At 42.7% G+C, this 20,251-nt stretch overlaps 1 protein-coding gene across 1 annotated transcript in view; it reads left to right on the top strand.

Annotated features, from left to right (window-relative positions):
* Positions 1-20,251, top strand: part of SAP30BP (SAP30 binding protein) — a 32,044-nt gene that overhangs the window by 1,133 nt on the left and 10,660 nt on the right. Inside the window, exons 3-4 of the mRNA XM_084298229.1 lie at positions 2,235-2,282; positions 16,637-16,679. Of these exons, the coding sequence (XP_084154355.1) occupies positions 2,235-2,282; positions 16,637-16,679 (91 nt within the window). The remainder of the gene's footprint in view (positions 1-2,234; positions 2,283-16,636; positions 16,680-20,251) is intronic.

Below are 20,251 nucleotides of genomic sequence, written 5' to 3'. Positions count from 1 at the left end.
TTCATTCTCATACAAGACATTCACTGCTCCTGCTATTTGCTTCCCCAAGTAGCAGACAAGAAACTTGTCTATTTTTTTTTTTTTTTTTTTTTTGGTTCTGTTGCTAACTGGAAGAGGTGCAAGCAAGAGCATTCAGGGTCACTGTCTGGCTAAGCCAAGTAATGAAGCTTTACTATCACTTTAGTCATTCTCCTGTTTATATCCAAGGCTTGGGGACTCTTTCAATAAGATCCTTCTATAGAAGGTGGTAGTTGTGATCCAGGTGTTTGTTGACAGCTACTTGTGTAAATGGGGTAGCTTTTACTGCACACACAATTTTCAGTGTAAGTTGCAGTCATCTAACATCTGGGAGGTTCCAGGTGCCGTACAAATACCAGCAATTGGTTTAGGCACTCCGGTGTTTAGCCAGCAGATCTTGCACTTATTTCAGTTACTGTACAGCTGTAGGCAGCTTACAAAGGGTGTGTTCTCTCTAGTCTCATTGCAGGCCAGCAACATGCATTTTTTTTATATTCTTGGACCGGAATTGTGAGCTTCCTTAATAGATCCTAGTGCTGGTACTTCTTGGTTATGAGCTGTTTTTGGAAAGCGGTGCCAATTGTTTTCAGGCTGACCTGGGTTCTTATCCAAACAGCTCTGTGCTTGTGTTGTCTACACTAACTGTGACTGAAAAGTCCTTTTTTTCAAGGGCAGTTTCAATAAAGATTTTTTGTTGTCATTGCTGTTGTTTCAGAGATGTCCTCTAGTAGGTTAGAAAGTTTTGGGAGCTGTTTCCGTTAAGTGTCTATATCATGAATGATTCAATCTGTTCTTTCATTGAAAATTGCTGATCTTTTTACTATGAGTGGGAGCATGGGTGGGAGGAAAACATCTGATCAAGTACCAAGTAATCTGGTACTGTGGTTGTTCCTTTAGCTATACACTTACTGTTATTAAACTTTGCCTGTTAAGACTGAATTATGGGCACACGTTCATGTTTTAGGAAAGGTACACTGGAAAGTAGCTGAAGTGAAGAGGTTTGGTGTGTCACTTCCATGGGATATGCATGTTAATTCAGGCAATTAAAACTTACTGACATTGTGTGATCATTCTGTAGCTTGCCTTGCCAGAACCTGTTTGTGTGCTAATACCCAGAGGTGGGCACTTCATTGTAAGCCCTTCCTTTCAGTTGCATGTAATCACCTCACTTCTTTTTTTTGTTTTTCTTTTGGAAGCTGAAACACCAAGTTCTTGTTTTGGGACCAAAGTTGAAACTGAGTGGTGAAGTTAGGAGGAAAACCGATTCTGCTGAGTTGTGAGAGCAAGAAAAGCTTTTCTGCTCCTCAAACTTGTTTTGAACCCAGACTATGTATGTGTGTCGAGGAGCATACCTGACTCTAGGATCCCCAATCAAGTAGCTTGTGGGGCAGTGGAGCAGTAGGATTACCTACCAGTTTTGGATCAAAGCTGTAGGTTACTTTTCACGTGGTACAAAATTTTTCTTAAGGCTGAGTTCAGTAATTTAAGCTCTCAGGGAAAAACTTGCCCTTTTTTCTTTGTTCCTGGGTAGAAATGAAAACTGAATGTGGGCTGTTACCTAAAACTAAAGTTAGTTAGAAAACTGAAGTTAGTTCCCTTCTGTGGAGGTTCATGTCACCTGCAAGTGAGGCCGCGAGAGCACCACACAAGTAAGGAAAGATGCGGTGTCACCTGGCATCGCTGGGACTTTGAACTTGGTGCTAGGGCAGCCCCTCACCAAGCCTGCACGCTTGGTTGTGTGGCAGGCACGCCGTGTGTCCTGTTTGTGTTGCTGATGTGTGCTTGGGAGAGTAAAATAGGCCTTGCAAACGCTGCTTTCTGCGAGTACTGCCACACAGGAGCAAGTGCAAAGCCCCTGCCCACCAACTGGAAGAAGAATTATCAGATGATGAATGCTTTTTTTCTGCAGTTTTGCTGCTGCTTATGGTCTAGCTCTGCACACTCGGGAGCTGCATGAGTTTTGCAGAGGGCGTCTTCTACTGAGTGATGCTTTTGCCTTAAAAGGGAAACAAAACAAAAAAAAAAACCATGCAACTCCACTTCTTTTTGTGACTGTAGGGCTTGTTTGCTGGTCCTGAGTGGGTGGGGCAAAACTAACTTCCATTCAAAGGGTCTTGGACTACTGCTGGGCTGCCAAACACAAGCCCTTTGCTGTAAGTGCAGTTACTTGCCAAGCCTGCTCTTTAAGCTTAATCCTGTAAATTCTTGTCTTGTAGGAAGATGACGATTCAGAGACTGAAAAACCTGAGGCTGGTGACCTAAAGGTATTTGGAAGTGTGGTACGGTGGGGGAGGGAAAGTTCAGTACAAGAGGAATAAGTCTTAACAGCATGGCTTTGGTGTTCATTTCTGGTCTTCTGTAGCTAGTTTCATATGTTCCTTTTTGTAGCTGTAATGTGATTTCTGACTTTAGTTCTGGCTAATGCCAGAGGTAGTTAGCCGGTTAGGCTACGGACTGAATAACGATCAAGATCTGTGTTCATGAACTTAGTCTTCTTGTGAATTAAATCTAAGGTGGGTTTTCTGACAGCATCTTTTATATTTTGCAGTGATCCAGGAGACGTAGCATTCACTACAGAATTCTCTTATGTCTGACCAGCATCAGCTGAAAGACTTCATTTGGTTAGAACAACTTAAGTGATCTTATGCTCCTAGAGGTCATGTCAAAATCGACTCAGATGTCTCCTTCTCTCTGTCCTTCTAAACAAAACTGTTTTCTAAAGACTTTTTTTTTTTTTTTTTTTACTTTTGAGCAAAGTGGTAAATGTGGTAAGATCCCCAGATCATTATCATAAGTAGTTGAAATAATCTTTATTGTGAGGTTACATCCTGTTTCTGCTGAACAATGTGTTTAGCAGCATGTAAGAATGCATCAGGCAAAAAACAAGGAGAAAGACAATGTACCAAATCCACCTGAAAATTGACGGAGAAGTGTGCATAATTTTCTCTATCAGATCAGTCCCCAGCGTAATATAAGCAGTCGTGTGGGATACAGAATGAATGACAGTTGAAAAGGCCTTTATTTTATCCAGTAGCTTCCTGAAGGATGCAGACAATCTCTGAGTTCTACTTAGGAATCCAGAGGGCCATATAGCAAGCTGAAACTGCAGAGCATGTGAATTAGCTTAGGGCTTTCATGGACCATGAGAAGGCAAATGGATGTGTTTAGCTATCCTGCTTAAACGAGATTTGTAGCAGCACCCTCTTCCAGTTTCTGCAACACTTGTATGGGTTTACAGTGACAAGCAGAGCTGAAGCTTGGCTGCTGTACTGCACTTGGTGAGGTCTCTTGCATACATGTGTGAAATACCTTGTGGTGCCCTTGGCACAGAAGTAGGAGGCACTTGGAAATGGAATGTATTGTCTACTTTCCTTGCTGCAATGAAACTAAGTTATGGTTTGTTTTGTTTTGGGAGGTGGTTCTTGGAAGAGAGGAAGCCATTGCGTTCTTATCCCTCTTCTGCTCTTAAATTTTTTACATTATGCCTGGTTAAGCATGCTAGCAAAATGCTTCTGTTTAAAAAAAAATGCTAGATTCAAGTAAGTACTATTTGCTTACACCTCTTGAAAGACAAATAGATGGGTTTCTCTCAAATGAGATTTGGGTGTATGTCATCCTAATGAATGTTAGGAGGGCCCTGCTGGAAGTGTGTGCATTTCTGCCTCCTCTAGAAGGACTCTATGACTTCAGGACAATGTAGAAAAAGTTTGGCAGCTAGAGAAAGATGAAAATCAGATTAGGGTAGTTCTTGTCTGAGTAAAGATGGAAATCTTCCAGCTGAGTTGTGTGGCTTCTGCTTTAATACGTTGTTGATGCTTCACGTTAGCTTATTTAAAAAGCTTCTTGATTTCAGTGAGTTCTACATGCTACCATACAGATGCATTTTTCCCTTCTGAAGAGGAGCACCATGTGGCTACAGAGCAGTGCCCCAGCTTCAGTGGGGAAGCAAGAAACTACCTTAAAAGAATTTGGTATCTTGAATGCATTCTGAAATGAGAACTCCACAAGAACTGAAGTGATTGTATATGAATTGTTCTTTGTTCAAAGAGAAACGTTTCAAGATTTTTATGTATTGTAAAAATGTCAGAAGAAAAGGCTGAACAGATCGTAAAAATGACAGTAAGTAGAATGGGCATCTTTCCTCTCAGCTTCTCGAATTTGGAATGTTCTTATTCAGCACAGACATGCCTGAGTAGAAACAGGCAGTTCAGGTAACAGCATTCTTAGTGGTTAACAACAAACGATGCAGGTGAGCTGAAGTGGTAGAGAAAAATGGTTATTTAGATCATAAGTGGACCACTTTTTCAGCTTCAGTATAAAGTTACCAGCTGTCAAGCTGGTGTTACCTCCCTTACAAAACTAGCTAAAATTGATTGTAGCTTTTGGCCTTCACAGATATAAAGTAAAACACAATTCCTTCCATCTTAGCGTGGCATGGAAAGTGAGGATTTGAGAAGAATACCAGGGAGGCAAATCTGAACATCAGCAGTTTCAGACTTTTATGTCATCCTTAATTGTTGTCTTTAAGTGAAAAAGGCAGTAGCCTCCTTTTCTATGCAGTACGCTGCAAGGCAGCCCAGCGCTGTGCTGGTAACGGAGCAGGCGTGTTGTTGGAAAGCATCGTGTGGGGCAGTGATGGAGTTGCACTAGCCATGCTGTTAAGAAATTCACTTGGGATGGGGGAAGATGGAACATTACTATAAAAGCAGCTTTACTCGCAGCAGTAGTAGATGTTTCCTATCCTCCTTTTCCACCAAGTGGCAGTGTTCTCCTGGTTCCTTCCTCATTGCTTTGAGATTGTGGTATCTGAAAACTAGAGAGTAAGAGTCATAGTTGCTCTAAAGTTAGACACTTGATTAATTTAAAATTTTACTTTGGGATAATATTTCTTTTTGTCCCAGCTGAGGGCTGTAAACTCTTCTTCCTCCATCAATCTCATTGCAAGATGTCAAAGACATGTCTAAGTTGGTGTGGGCATCATGTATATGGCCAGGGTGTTTCCGGGGTCTGAACCTGTGTGTAGTCCTTTAAAATGCATGACTGAGACAAACCCACTGCAAATGACCAGTTAATTACAGTCTTTTCAAGCCCTGGGAATATATTCAGATTTGCTTCTAGCGTTTGCTTCGCTGGATGTGTGGTGAATGAACTATTTTGAGATTCTCATTTGAATAATTCACCAGGACACTGCGTATGGAGGAGGAGTTCCCTCATTGCTGGTGCATCCCGTGGTTCGGCCTCATGCTGCAGTTGGATAGTAACAAACACAAAACCTCCAGAAACTTCAGCTGGTGCCAGCTGTGGATATAGGCTGAGGCTACTAAAAAGGGAATGCTGTGAAAACTGGCAGTGACAATTAAAATGGTAAAGCGGTGGGGGGGATAGTGGAATTTGTGGCCTTTCTCATAGCTCCAAGGGGGAGATATTTTTCTACTCCACCCTATGGTATTTAAAATTATCTTATGTTTTTTAATCTTGATTCCAGGTAGCATGCCCTTGTTGATCGGGAAAGCACATCCGTCTGTCCTCACAGCCTTTGTTCCTCACTAGCGATAACGGCAGTATAAAGGGCTGGATGGGACTGCAGTTCTCGTGATCTTTTTTTTTTCCTGCTTAGCAGCAAGTCACAATAAGCTTTTCAAGTTAAAATGCCGATGTCTAACTGCTGTGTTCTGTCTATCCTCAAAGAGTCAAGTGGAGATTTACTATGAACCTGTTTGGGGGAAAGAAGCATAGAAGAATATTTAAGCTTCGTCAGTCATCTGAGAGTGTTCTTCCAGAACTAGCCCAGAGGATTCTCTGTTACTGAGCACCTGTGAGACAGTCTTGACCACTGTATGCTTATAGCAAACAAACAAAAAAAACCACCAACAACAAACAACAGCAAAATAGAATTGTCCTCTTTAAATAGAAAAGTCAGATTTCTTAGATCCTGTGACTGTTTGAGGTGCTCCCTTGGTAAATGGGAGATTCAAATCTAGGTAAAACTAATTGATCTTCCAATTTGACTCTGAGAGGATGTGTTCAGGCTCTGAAGCAGAACATGTTTGTTAGTAACCAACATCACTTCAACGGTCCCTGCTTTTAGTATTAAATAAGCAGTCACAAATGGCAAACAAAGCAAAAGCAAAGTCTTAAAGGGATTTCAGAAATAAAGCTTTATTGCTTAGAAGGGAAAAGAAATGGTCAACAGCAGCTGCTGGTAGAGGAGTGATGTTAAGATGAAATCCCATAGCCTGAATGGCAACTTTATGTTCTTTCCTCAGATGATGGAACCGTGAGTACAAAACAAAGGACACTGAAAATACCCGAAATTTGGTGTTCTGGTAGCAGTGTTGGTTTGGAGTGAGGAGGGTTAAAGGGCTCTGCAGTGTGTGCAAGTTGCTTGGGCCCCTGCCAGCAGCTGGCTATGGTTACAGCCTTGATGCAGTAACAAGATACCAGCCTTCAGAGCTCACTAAATGGACCAGCCCTGCAGGAAGAAGGAAAATGAACCTTAAATGAAATATTGACCTTGTGCTCCAAGTCTCACCTGAGGGATTCTGTACTTCATGTTGTAGGGCTGCATGAATAACAGATTGCAGGCGTTGATCGAGCCCAGCCCTTCGGCTTGGCCAACTGGAGTTTTCACAGGGGGAATCATTAACTCTTGAGCTTTGATTGCAGACTAGCCCCGCACAGGAAAGCTGATAAATATTGACACTCCCTTTGCAAGTGAATGCCTGACGCATGGTAACAGTTCTTGAAAGCAGTGGCTTGCAGAAGTAGCTACGTTTTCTGGTTTTGTTTTAAGGCTCCCTCTGCATCTTTGTGGTGTTGCAGTGAGAGGCATCCAAAGGGGGAGCTAGCAGAAAGGCGTTAAAGTTTCAGAGGAATGCTTTGTTTCCAAGCATGTCTAAGTACCACTTTTTGACAGTCATTGGAGCTGTTTAGCTCTTATTGATCCACTCAGCCTGTGAAATATTTTCCATGTGTTGTGGTGCGTAGATGTGCACCAGTACTTAAGTGGAGGCTTTTGATTGTGATGTTTATTTTGCCTGCCCATTAACCTGTTTGTTTAAATACCAAAATTATCTTGATTTCAAGTAAAAGCGATAAGGGATAAGAAGCAGTAAATGGGGGATTGTTCAGTAATGTAGTCCCAGAAGTCACTCTTATTTTGACAAGGCGTGTTATTTTTTCTGTATTCAACATTCATTCTCAAAAGATGTCTGAATCTACTTAGTTACTTTTATCTTAAGTGTTCCTTTTGCTCTGAAGAAGAAGGGAAAAAAAAAGTGTATTTGTGAAAAGTCATATCAATAGAGAGCTGTTGTTATATTTAGATATTCCACTGCAAAGCCTAAAAATGGAGCTGGCCTTAGTAAGCTTTAGAAAATGAATTGGAATTGTTTACTTTGGTGGTGGCAAAGTATGAAAGTTGCTTAGGAAATACCAGCCTTGATGCATTCAGCTGCTGAGAGGGAATCCTAAAAATTCTGCTTGGAATATATTTAAGGCCACCTGACTGAAGAATGAGTATTAAAACTACTGTTTTGCTAAATATATATAAAAAAAAACAAAACTGTGCACTCTCAATGGCTGGAAGGGCTGTATATTATTTTTCTTGCACAGGCTGGATCTGGTAGGACATAACCATTTTCTAAATGTGCAGCAGAAAGGCACTCCTAATGTCTCATCAGAATCAAAAAAAAAATAAAAATAAAAATCATTATGTTCCCCTGCCCTCCCTTCTCTTGGCACTTTGAGGCTCTCTGGGTTAGTGTTTTGGCCTCTGACGGACAGAACTGGCAAAAGAACAGCCGTACTTTAAAAATGCCCTTGGGTTATGCATGGCTGTGCTAGGTGCCTCCACGCAGATTTCAGGGCTGGAGTTGAGGTTAGATCTCCAGTGGCTCATTTCCCTCTCATTTCTGTGCCTGTGAGTACAGCCTGAAGCTGCGAGTGATAAGCTGTGCAGTTATTCATCGTATTCTGTGCTCAGTTTTCCTCCTAATATACTTCTGCAAAATGCTTTCTGCACTTCCAGCTCGGCATACTTTCCCTCGTTTTGGCACGCTGTCTTCCAGAAAGTTTGGTAGTTCAGCAGGCGGCATTACACGTGGAAAGCCTTTAGGGGGAGTAGAGTTAACTCAGCCTCTAAGGCTGTCCTCTGTGCCATTAAAATGAGTGTTCAAACATTAAAACAGCTGATACCTCTCCTCCTTCCTGCTTTTAACCACGTGGCTGACCTTGGTTGATGCCAGAGAGTAGTATCAGCGGCAGGTAAATGGCTTTGCATGCAGGAACCATAGTAAAGTTCAGCATCTTTGACTTTTTTTGTCCCTTTCCCTTGTGTACTTCTGTGTCTACAGCTCGCTCTGCCTGAGAGGGAGATAGATCACAGCATCGTTGGTCTTCAGAGCTGCCTTACCTCCTTCAGAGCTGCTGGCTTCAGTCCAGCTCGCGAGCTGTTTGGAAGATGAGACATGTCCATGGACATGCTTGTTCCTTCCTCCCCGCCAGGCATACGTGCTGCAGCAGACTCGTCGCTCCCTGCAGTACTAAATACCACAGATTATTGACACAGGTGTGGCTTGCTTTTCTCCAAAGGAAGAGCCAGTTTTTTTTTTTTTTTCTATTTGCCTTTAAACTTGAAGAAAAGTCCTCTCTGGAGCTGCTTCCCATTGCATATTTCACCTGATAAAGGTCTGAGTTCTTCAAGTCCAGTTCTGCTGTGTTGCAATTATTTCTGTCTGCTGTACTGAAATAGCCTGGTCTGAGCCTGCACGTTGGTGCTTGTCGGAGCGAGAGTCTGAACAGTCAGCACAGATGGAGGATTGCCTCAAACACCAACAAATAGCAGAAAATAACTCCTTCCAGCCTCCCTGTGCTCGGTACAGAAGGCTGGAAATCTGCTAAAGCTCCGTGGGATCTGCTCATCCCAAGGAGGATGTTTTTACACCCTGCCTCTTCTCCAAACCCTGAAGAAGAATTTTTGGTAGTATGTACCTGGACAGAAAGCTTGTGCAAGAAGTTAGTTGTCTCAGCTCTTTTGAGCCTTTTTCTTGTTGCTGTTGAGGCTTTAGACTTCTCACAGTCCAGCTTCACCTTTAGCTTTGTTTTGCATTGCAACAATGTTTGTTATTTTTTTAATAAATTAGGGTAGCTTGACACCTCAAACCATGTCATGTGGTGCTGGTACTTGACCTCTGAATTCCTGTTCCCCTGTAGGAAGCAAAAGTGACTTGAAAGCAGAATTAATGGGCTCTGCAGATCAAGAAACCTCTCTCTGGACCTTGGTGGCTTCTGGTGGAGCCTGCTGGAAGCTATGCTGGCTGCTCTCAGAGCAGCTGTTAGCTGGCGTTCTGCTCTCGGGGGCTGCACAATCTTCATGTAGGTTGCCTTGCATGCTTGCAGTAGAGTGTCCTGGTTGGTGTTTGTGCTGTGGAGAGGCTGCACTATCTGGTCTTGTAATAAAGTGTATGCACGGGGTGATCTGGAGGCATTTAGCCTAGCAGCAGTCCCAGTGGGAGTGAGGTGGAGGAGAGAAAAGGGGCAGCACACTGAGGCATGTGGCTGTGGGGCCGAAGCTCCATACCAATGCAGACATTATTAATTGTCCCTCCGCTTGGAGACCGGGAGTCTTGGCACGCAATTCCTTGACTGGAAATTACTTCTTGCCTATCTTTGTCAAATATTGAGTTAGCATATGTCAGGTGAGTGCAATCAAGTTTCAAAGAAGTTATTTAAAGGCTTTTATGGTATGAAAGCTTCTCTCTTCCAAAACATTTTCTCACTGAAATGTTTTGCCAGGTCTTAGTGTTTTTCAGTGTGTTTTTTTTTTTTTTTTTTTTTCCCCAATAGAATTGAAATGAATTGAGGGAGTATCTTTAGACTTAATTTAGCTTAAAAACTAAGAGGCAGTGTCAGCTACGCATGCTCTTTGTTTTGGTAAGGATTAGATAAGGATTTAAGCAGGAATGTCTCAGGAGTTGACTCTTTCTTGTCTTGTTCTTCCTTCCCTCATTTTGCCCGTGACAATAATATCTCAAAATAGGTTTGTACAGGCTATACATAAGCTTCCCTGAAGATGAATGCACGAGTTGATTCCCATAGGTGGCTTATTTCTAAGCTGCTGTGCTGCTCTTGCTATCTGGATCGTGGTGCCTGCAGCTTTTTCTTAGTTAAATTTCTTATCCTGTGCTGGGCAGCTTGCCTGGAGCTATGTATCAGAGTTGGCAAACAGGATATGGCTGTAGGAAATGGGCTTATTTCAAGCTTTCTCTTGGGATTCTCCTGTCTCACAATACAAAAAAAAAAAAAAAAAAAAACAACAAGGGGGGGGAGAATAAAAGCACTGTACTGCAGTTCCCTTACTTTCTCTTCCCCCAGACTGAGTACACGTCGCATCTACTCTTTGTCCTCTGCCTTGTAGCATGTCAACATTGAGCAGGTCTGGTGAGCAAGAGGTAGAAAGCTCTTGTCATGCGCTTCTGATATTAAATGGGAAGTTTCTGGTGTTCTCTACCTATGGGCACCTTTGATACTTGTAGAACATAACTGCTAGCCTGTTCCTTTAAAACAAAACCAAAGTCCCTCTTAAAAAATACAACCAACCAAAAAAAAAAAAAAAAACACCAAAAAACCACCACACGTTATCCAGAGATCTCTCTCTTGCTTGCCTACCTATGAACATTTCACCTGCTTGCTCTTACAAGGACATCTTCACTGTCAGCCTCGACAACTGTCAAGTATTCTAAGAATTTGTGCAGTTAGTTTCTTTCCATCGTTCTCAGCCAAATAAAGTTGTTGATATGTTACGAGTACAGGACATAGTCTGAATTGTAGATTGGAAGGGAAAAAACACAAAAAAAATTCCTGGCAGTGGCTCAGATGAGAGAAATCCATTAACAGCAATTTTACAATCCATGTACCAACTGCTGCAGCAGCAGGTCCACTGGCTACTGGTGGAAGGATTACACTCAAAAATCGTCTGCATTAGCATCTCCAGACTTATCCATCAGTGTGACTGGCCTACAGGTTCTGTGGGTGTCAGTCTAAATTGTTAAATTTGTGTCTTTGTGCAAGCAATCAGGTGAAGTAGTTGGGGGAGAGAAGAAATTCTGCGATGCAACAGCACCTCCGAAAAAAGAGCACATGATGTTGAGGTGTACGGTGGAAGCTTCCTAACTACACTTTTTTTTTTTTAATATGAGCTGGAAGTGAGTGGAAGGAGGAAGCTGTAGGGCTAAGTTGGCTGCAGGTCTGGGAAAGCAATGGAGTGGTGGTAAATCTGGCATCAGTGTCTCCATTTTTATTTTTTAAACTTGTAACTTAAAACAATCGGCTTCTGTTTTTCCATCTTTTCTGCCTCCCTGCACAACCATTCCTTCTTGTAGCTTGTTAGTGCAGGTGTACTTCATATGCAACTGCTTCCATGAGAAACTGCAGGTTGGATTTGTACCCTTTGGCAACAGTGAATGCCAGCAGTTATGTCCAATGTGAGCTTTGTACTGGATTTATGGATCTTGTTTCAGGAAGGATTTAGCAGGCATTGTTGTAAGCCAGTCCATTCTTTCCATTAAATAAAGCTGTTCTGGGCAAACCTTTCCAAACGTGAATTCATCAGTCTCAGATTCATATTGTTTTTGTTTCCTTCCGTTAATCTGTGTTCCACACTGAGGATTGTGTTTGCTTGTTTCTTTTCCATGGAACCTGAGTAGAGGCTGGGTTTTATGTAACTGAATGGAAACACTACAACTGAAATGATGGTCTGTGTTTCACCTTTCTGATGTGAAGTCTCAAATCAAAACACATTGCTCTCCTTATGTATGCACACACTTTCAGTTTTTTTCTTCCTTAACTGATTATAATACGTGAAAACCTAACTGTCAAACTGGGTTCATATTAGCTAGGCTCTTACAGGCAGCATCGTCTTGTCCAGGGCTTGAAGAAAGTGTTTGTCTGGGAGTAGAGGTGGCAATGGAAAAGCTTGACCTGATTGTATGTGGGAATAGCAATAGAACATCTGCTTTCTGCTGTCAGTGAGGGGATACCTGAAGTGGACTGAATCACCCTTAGAAACACAGAAGTTGTGACTTAACTTGGTGGTCCAGATGGATTTTAAATGTTTTTTTTTGTTTGTTTGTTTTTTGTTTTTTTTTTTTTAATACCTTGCTTTTAGCAGTTAATGTTCTTGTTTATGTTCTTCAGAGGCTGCCCCGTGTTAGTGTCCTGTAGGGGAAGGCAGTCTGTCTTCTGCTTGTCTTGCTGTCCTTAAGTCTTCTTCCAGCTTGGATCTGAACTTCTACAGCATCCCTTGACTCACTTCAGTCAGTCAGTTGGAGCAAGGCTGTCTGCCTTTAGGCCCTTAAACAAATGATCTTGTGAAATCCGGGTTGCAAAATAAATAGCTGCCAGAAAGCCAACTTGTTGAGTACATGAAGAGTGAAGTGCAGTACTACTCTTTTTTTTTAAACTTATTCTGCCCATTCTTAGAGGTGCATTCTTCATATAACACTAGATGGAATAAAATGGCTAGGGAAAAAGAATAAGAAAGGAACTTTTTTTTTTTTCCATGAGTTTTTTATTTCAAAATGTTAGAGAGAATTTTTAATATAACTAATGTGTCCAGGGTGACTTTTTGCAAGTAGCAAGAGCCTGGCTGCAGAAGTCAATTCAGAGATACTCCCATGCAGCCTTTCAGAGGTTGGCTTTTTGAAAGCTGTGCAGTATTGGAAGGTGCCACTAGGGAAGTCTTAACCTTGCTGTTTTTTACTGATCAGGATGCAAGTGGAAATGGATCCATTAAGTAATGCCTGAAGCTCTGAGATACTTGAAGGTTGTAAGAGCTTTCATATACGTACTCTGATGGAGAGGTTTGATGTATTGTGCTTGTAACCACTCACCTGCTTGTTTTTTTGTGCTCTTCATGTGAGATACTAATAGCTCTTCATGTAAGATACAGGTACGTAGGATTGTGGGTGTTGATGAAGCAATCTATGAAAAGATCATCTTGTCCTGAATGGATTTAGATGATTTCCCTACTTTAAGTCCAGTTATATTCAAAATTTTCCATTACTTAAATACCTTGGTGTTCCTTTGGAAGTTTCACGTCTGTGTATAAAATGCCTTTATAAAATGCCCTTTCACAGCTAAAACCTAGTAATTGTGTAGTATTTATTGTACCTTGTTACCTCACTTGTTGATTTTCTACCTCGTTTACCCTTATATTGGGTTAGATCTGCAGAAAATGCTTGTTTGCAAATGCTATCTGTTCTAATCAATTCAGTGTGTTCGGCATCTGTCTCAAGACTTAAATTAGCCTAGAGGAATGTAGGGCATTACTTGACTAAAGGTTTGACCGTCCTTAATTTCTAGATCTTCAGTAGATCCTCAGAGGTTTGAACCTCAGACGTCTTAAGACCTCTTAAATCTCTCATCAGCCAAACTGTACATCTTCAGCCAAGCTGTTGATACTTGCCTTGCCGTAGTGTTGGACAGTAAACTGAGCAAATATGAACAAGCACGGGAGGAGGAGTCGGTCATCCCTTTGTTTTTGGAAGGCATTTGGGAGGCTTGAAAGTAGTCCGACTTAATGAAAAGCTGTGTTGATGTCTTCAGCTCGTTAACGACAGAGCAGTGGGTGTTGGTACGCGGTAACTCATCAGTAAGCAAAATTCATATCCTTTGGGCAGCGAGGTGTGGTTATACACTAGTGAGCTTGTTTTCTTTTGCTTGATGTAGCTCTAGGGTTTCTGGTGTCTTAGTTATGTCCGGAGGATGTGGAGACTAGACTTGCTCGAGCGGCTGTGGTGAGATGGGTGTAGGCGATCAGGCCAGGTGGATGCACAGCAGTGGCTTTAGGACAGGTTTTATTCCACCCGTTATAAATGGGGTGGACTTGTGCTGTAGCTCTAGGATTAAAGGATACAGGTTGAAGTAAAACTTGCTTCTGGTGACAGGAAACTTATTGATGATTCCAGAAATTCATAAAACATAGGATTAAACACATTGGACACTTCAGAAGAGATGCTTGTCTAACATAAGGTACGTATCAGGAGAAGTTTTGGCCATCAAACCATCTCTCAGAATATTATTGCATGTCTCCTGAGGACTGTGTGCTTATGTTTGGTGCTGGTCCTGAACAGCTATAGGAGACTTGAAAATGGGATTCAGAAAACTTCAGAACTACAGCAAATGCCCTGGCCAAATGAGAGGGCGGCCTTCTTGAGGGCACTTAGTACAGGTCTGAAGCTCCTGAGTTGGGCTGTGCCACTGGGCTGCTTAAGTAATGCTTGGCACTTGGTCTCGTTGGGGATTTTTCTCTTGGATGATGGGAGGAGGGTTGGGCAGCAGAAGGTGGGAGGGTTACTGGAATAATAAGCATAGTGCTGGGTAAGCATCAAGAGGTGCTCAGGAGCCCCTTTTCTAGTAGTCTGTTTCTCCCTCTTCTCTCTCAGTCCATTTAAAACAGCTTTGAAAAGAAAAGACTAGGCAATTTGATTCAGGTAAGGTTGGAACAAAAGCAGCCACCTCCTTTCACCCCAACAAGTTGTTCATTGTCTCAAACCAAGGTGAGAAACACTTTTAAGTAAATACCTAGCAAGTTCTCCGTCTGGAGGAGATAGAGCAGCCTTCTGACCTAATGTGTTTGCTGCCCGGTGAGTAACCGTATGCTGCCTGGACATAAGTTTCTCTACATCTGTAGATCTATGAACAATTCCAAGCTGAATGCAACATTTCCACACTAATCTGAGTTTGTCCTCACAATCTGATAGCTACCACGGAATTGTCTCCGTTTCCCTGGTGGTAAACTGAGGCTCACCGTGTTACTGCCCTCTCGACGTGGCTGAGGCTCGCCACGTTAATGCTGCGTCTGGGTAGGCCTGTGGAGAGCACGGCCTGGATTCCCTGAATTTCTGCCCGGTGCACTCACCAAAGAGAGCTCCTTATCTTGGCATATGCTTGATTTCCTGCTTTGAAATGCCATGCTCCTATTTTATTTTTTTTTTCCTGCTTGTAATTTCTGAGGACCCTGGGAGGAGAGGTGTTAATGCACTACGTGGAGCGCGGTCGGAGCTGTTACACGAGGGCCTGTGCCTCACAAAGGGCCTGGTGCCTCGCCAGCTGGCCCGCAGGAGGATGCGTGTTCCTTCATGTACTTGATTTTCTGAAATAGCTTCAGCCTTTTTTATTTGTGATCCAAGTGTTCTTATGGAGAAACAGTGCTTTTTTTCATGAATGACTATGAAAAATGCCACATCGCAGCTAGTGCCACACAAAGAATTTGTTTTTCTGCACCCTGAGGGCTCTGGTTTCTCTGGCGATCACTGGCTTTTCACAATGAATTCGACGCAGCCTGTTCCCAGATTTGGCATGGTGACCTTGCTCCTTTCTCCTCACCTTGTCCGTCTCTCACCTGATTGGGAATGGAGGCAAAGAGGGGATTTAGAGAGCGGTTACTAAGCAGCGAGGAGGCAGCACTCTGTCTGTGTCAGGTTGAATGAATAGCTTCTGTGTTCGGAGGCACTGAGGAATTTTGGACGCACAGTCCAGTGAGTCACAGAAAATCTTTGGGAGGGAGGCAGGGGGAAGAGGACAATGTTAGGATACAGCTGATATTGTTTCAGAGTACTTTATTTGTGTTGAACTTGATATTGCTTGGGCTCCCTCGGGGTGTTGCAGAAGTACCAAAATATTTGAACATTAGTCTCAACATGGTGAAAGTGTATTTTAAAACATCCTACGTAACGCTCCTGCTTAGCAGACTGCCCCAACAATCTGCTGTGCTCCTGCAGTTGAATCTGCCGTAATTCGTGTAACTAAGGAGGGGTTGGCTGTGTTGAGAAAATCTCCAAACACAGTTTGCCCGAGAGTTCCTGGAAGAGCAGATCTGTATCGCTCCTGGAAGTAGCAGCCAGGTGGGAGCATTCTTCCAAACTGGGAATGCAGGCTCCACGTCACCACCACACTCCTCAGCATTTTGGCTCTTACAGGGTTTATCAGCCAAAGCCAAAGTGGCGAATTCTGTCTTCACAGGTAACTGGCAAGCCCCTGCAGCTGGGGACGCCGCAGAGCCCTGGGTGCCTGCAGAGGGCTGTGGGCTCTGGGAGCGTTTCCTCTGTTCCTGTGTAACCCCAGGGAATGGATCCTGCAGGCCCTGCTTAGACTGTCAGTTGCCTTTGGGAGGCATTCCTGTGGATTAAGAAGTTTGGGGGGCTGGGTCAAGCTTGCTATTTAGCTATGCTCTAAAACACTGGCTCTCAGCTGGTGCCAAAGGCCAGCCACCACAAATGAAGAATCTGTGGTTTGATCTATCTTGAGGAAAGGCTTCAAGCACGGCAATTTTCGTGGAATTCAAAAGGAGATGAGTGTTCAGGACTCACAGAAACAAAGTCTTAATTCTTTCATTAAATTTAGACTCTAGCTTTGAGAGGAAATGGAGCATCCTGTTAGGCTTTGACTTTCCATGGTACAAACATTGCCCTATGATCTAATAACGTGCATTTCATTCTTAATATATGTTCTTTTGTCTCAGAAGTAATATGAGAGTTTCTAAACAAATGGACATTATAGCTTTTTAGACTGGAAGAATACCTTGACTAAAATCTGTTTCTTCCCCCTTTTCTCTCAGGAATTCTCAGAACTGGAGAAAAGAGATCCTCAGGAGCTAGTTGGTAAGTGCTCAGAAGTATTTACTCACATGTTTTTCTTCAAACTAGACCTTCAAGGCTCCTCTTCCTGTAAGTATGGTGGGGGAAGACATCTCCACTCTTTCCTGGCAATGCTGTAGTTTGAGTTACTGCCTCCAATGTTTTACCTCAGTGGAATATTTTCAGTGAAGTCTTCATCTGGGAGAAGGGTGCCATGCCTAAAATATGAAAATATATTACATGGCTGAGACACAGGTACGTAAAGGTTAACATGGATGTTTTTCTAGATGAGCCTGAAAACAATAAAGCTGTAGCTTTGTCCAGATGCCCCTGTGAACATCAGTATAACCAGAAAGGATAAAGGTGACTTGTTCTGACTTTAGGGTATTTCAATACTTTTTTAACCCAAATTTGGTCCATTTAGCAATTTATAGCTGATGTGTTGATTTGGCATCTTGTCTTTCGTAATGATTGTAGAATTTATTTTTTTTTGACGTTTCATTTACTTGTTGCACCATTATTAGATTTGGAAAAAATGCTTGGAAAACATGGCGTAGTCAGCTTGAAGTACTATTCTCTGCTTGCTCTCTGAGGGGTTGTAGAGAAAGTGCTGTTGTATTTTATGTTGAAGCTCTAACTGTCTTGAAGTAACCCTTTGTTCCTGAGGTTACTGGTAGGGTTGTGTGGTAGCATATGATAGTACCATTAAAAAAAAACGCATGAATTTGGTACTTCATTATCTGTCAAGTCAGCTTGTCCAAGCTCAGGTGTGATATTTCAGCCATAGTGTGGTAAATGTAAAATAAGACGTTGGACAGTAAATGCTAAGATGTTAAGCCATGACCCTGAATTGTTTGCACTTGAATCCTTTTCAATTGGCCTGCCCAGACTTTGCACCAACCTAACACTTTAATTGAATTATCATACTCTAGAGGACAAAGTTGCTTTAACCAGTGTTATCATGGATTACAACAGATCTTTCTCCAGAATACTGATCTGCCCCTAAAATGCACATTAGAAAAACAGGAGACAACAGCATGTAGGGTAAAAAGTAACGAATATCTGAAAACCATCTGCCCTTTGTCCTCTAATTTACATGTGAGTGAAGCTCTGCACTTATAAAGCCATGTAGTGGTAAGTCCTTTCTTAGCTAAGGTGTAAGGCTCAGGTGACAATTCTGTCAGTCTGCTTTTTTCCCAGTGACCGCCCCATTGACGGGAGATTGAGACTGAATATCTCATGTCCTGTGATAACCCAGGCTTGCATGCAGGTTTGGAAACTGCACAGAGGGTATCCGTTAGTGTCACATACTCATGGGTGGACAGATTGGTGAGTCAGAGACGTGGATGAAGGCTGCAATACATCTTTATCCTTTCCCAACAGCGGTGTGCACAGAGCAGCATTTAAGGTTAGCTTTGTGCAGAAACAGTTACTAGAAGTCAGCATAATTGCTGTGCTGGATTCTGTGGGTCCCTTGCATTAGACCATATCTTATCTAGTTGAAAAGGAACTGTTGCAAGAGCCTTATGGTTGGTAATATAAGAACCACTCCCTTCCTGGAAATTTGAGCTTTCAGAGGTAGGATTCTTGAATGGAAAAACCTGCAGGATTTTCAGACAGAAAGCGAGTAACTGGAGATCTAAAATTTTGTTTAATATCACGCTGTGGAAGTCTAAGTCTTCCTTAAACAGTTTTTGAAAATGGCTTTTTCCATTAAAAGCTTGTGGCTTGCCCTTCTCAGGTAACCTGATGTTGTCCAGCGTCACCTTCATTAAAGTCTATGGTTACGCAGCTGCTTAGGTACAGCATAAACGTAGGCTCCTGCCAAAATGTTTCTGTTTTACCTCCTGTGGACTCGTGCTAAAATTGTGTGCTGTGAGCTGGTCTGGGAGATGGAGCCAACTGAGATCCACCTTCCTTGTTCTTTTTTTTTTTTTTCCAATGTGAGGCTTCTGGCTGGATCTATTCAGTCATATTTTTAATACATGCTGTGTGAGTACTAGAGTTGGCACAAAAAAAACTTCTAGGATGAGCACTTGGGAAAGGGCATGGATATCTTGACTTATGTTGAGTTAGTGCTTGTGTAATCAAAGCCTGGAAGAGTGGGAGGGGAGGTTTAGAGCAGCAACTGCGCTATAGTTGAAAAGGGGGTGTGTTTGAAATGTCTTTTGATAAATTTCTGCACCAGTTTCCCCCTCTATTTTGTAGCACTCTAGTGCTCACAGCACATCTGCATTTGCTGTTTTCTGCAGCTCTGCAACATAATACTTCTAGGATGCTTGTTTTTTTCTTCCTGAAGTTCTTTGCAGCATAGTTGTTTACCTTTTGGGCTATAAGGAATGTTCTTTCAACTCTTAAGATATCAGAGCACAAAGTCAGTGTTCATAGCAGCAGAAAATATGGCTGAGTTGCAGGTCTCTTTCTGCATTTCTCAGCCCACAGAGCAGAAAGGGGCCTAGTGTCCTTCCATGGATGGGTGACTCACTGGCATGTTGTTGCCTCCAGTTCTTCCCTGTGATTTGGCTGTTCTGGTGCCAGGAAATTAGAAACCCACACACACCCTGGTTTATGCCAAGCAGATTTGATTAGAGTGCCAGAGAACACAGTTTTAGAGACCAGGCACCAGTGGTTTGCATTTCTCCAGGGGAAAACCATGTCCCTCTGAATACCCTTTCCAGGTCTTTGCTTGACGTTTTGTTGTTGTGTTTTTTTGGGGGGAGTGCAGCCTTTGTAACAAACTGACACCTGATACTGCCTGGAATCCCTTGTGGTTGCCTAAGAAGCAGCATATAAGTGAACCTTGAAGGGGACAAGAGTTTTTAATCCCACCTGGGGAGCAGGTGCTTTAGTAGACCTCAGGATATTGACACCCCCCTGTGCCCAGGTCCAGCCAGCTGTTCCTACACTCCCTATTCATTTGGTTTTCTCTACACTTGGGATAACTTTCTACCCATTTGTAGGAATCAAAGTTCTAGTGTGCTCTCCCATTCACGTCTCCAGCATAGCCTTTGCACTGCAAGCAGTCATTCTCTTCTGGAACGAGCTGGGCACATAGTGTGGCCCTGTGGTGCTTTCTGTCCTCCTGTGCAATATGTCTGTACCATTGTGTATATACTGGCCAAATAACCCACCTATCTGAAACCGAAGCAGATAATCAGATGAAAGTGCCATATTTACCTGTCTCATCAAGATCTGGAAAGCAAATATTCTCCATTGACTACTGAGATGCTGAATCTTTGCCGAATACAACCTGATAGTTGGTTGCTCCTTTGACTCTGGCCAAAGGACAGCTGAACTATTCCTGCCTTGCAATGCTGCACACACTGACTACACATAAAGCCACAAGCACCCATTGCTTCTGCTGATGAAATTCTTAACACTTAGGTCAGCTTGTGGAAGGATGCAGGGACTAAGAGTGTTCCTGTCCCTCTTCAGCAGCGGGATGCTTTGAGCTGCTGGCCTTGGCAGTGCCTTGGCTCCTACTTTCTGAGTCAAGGCATTTGTGTTTTACGACCTTAGTTCTTTCAAATGTTCTTTATCTGCACTGTGGATCTGATTAGGGGAAGATATTTACTTACTGTGAACCAGAACTTGGG

This window comes from Netta rufina (assembly GCF_964035555.1).
Source record: "Netta rufina genome assembly, chromosome: 19".
Classification (NCBI taxonomy): Eukaryota; Metazoa; Chordata; class Aves; order Anseriformes; family Anatidae; genus Netta; species Netta rufina.
This window is presented reverse-complemented; position numbering and strand designations above follow the sequence as displayed.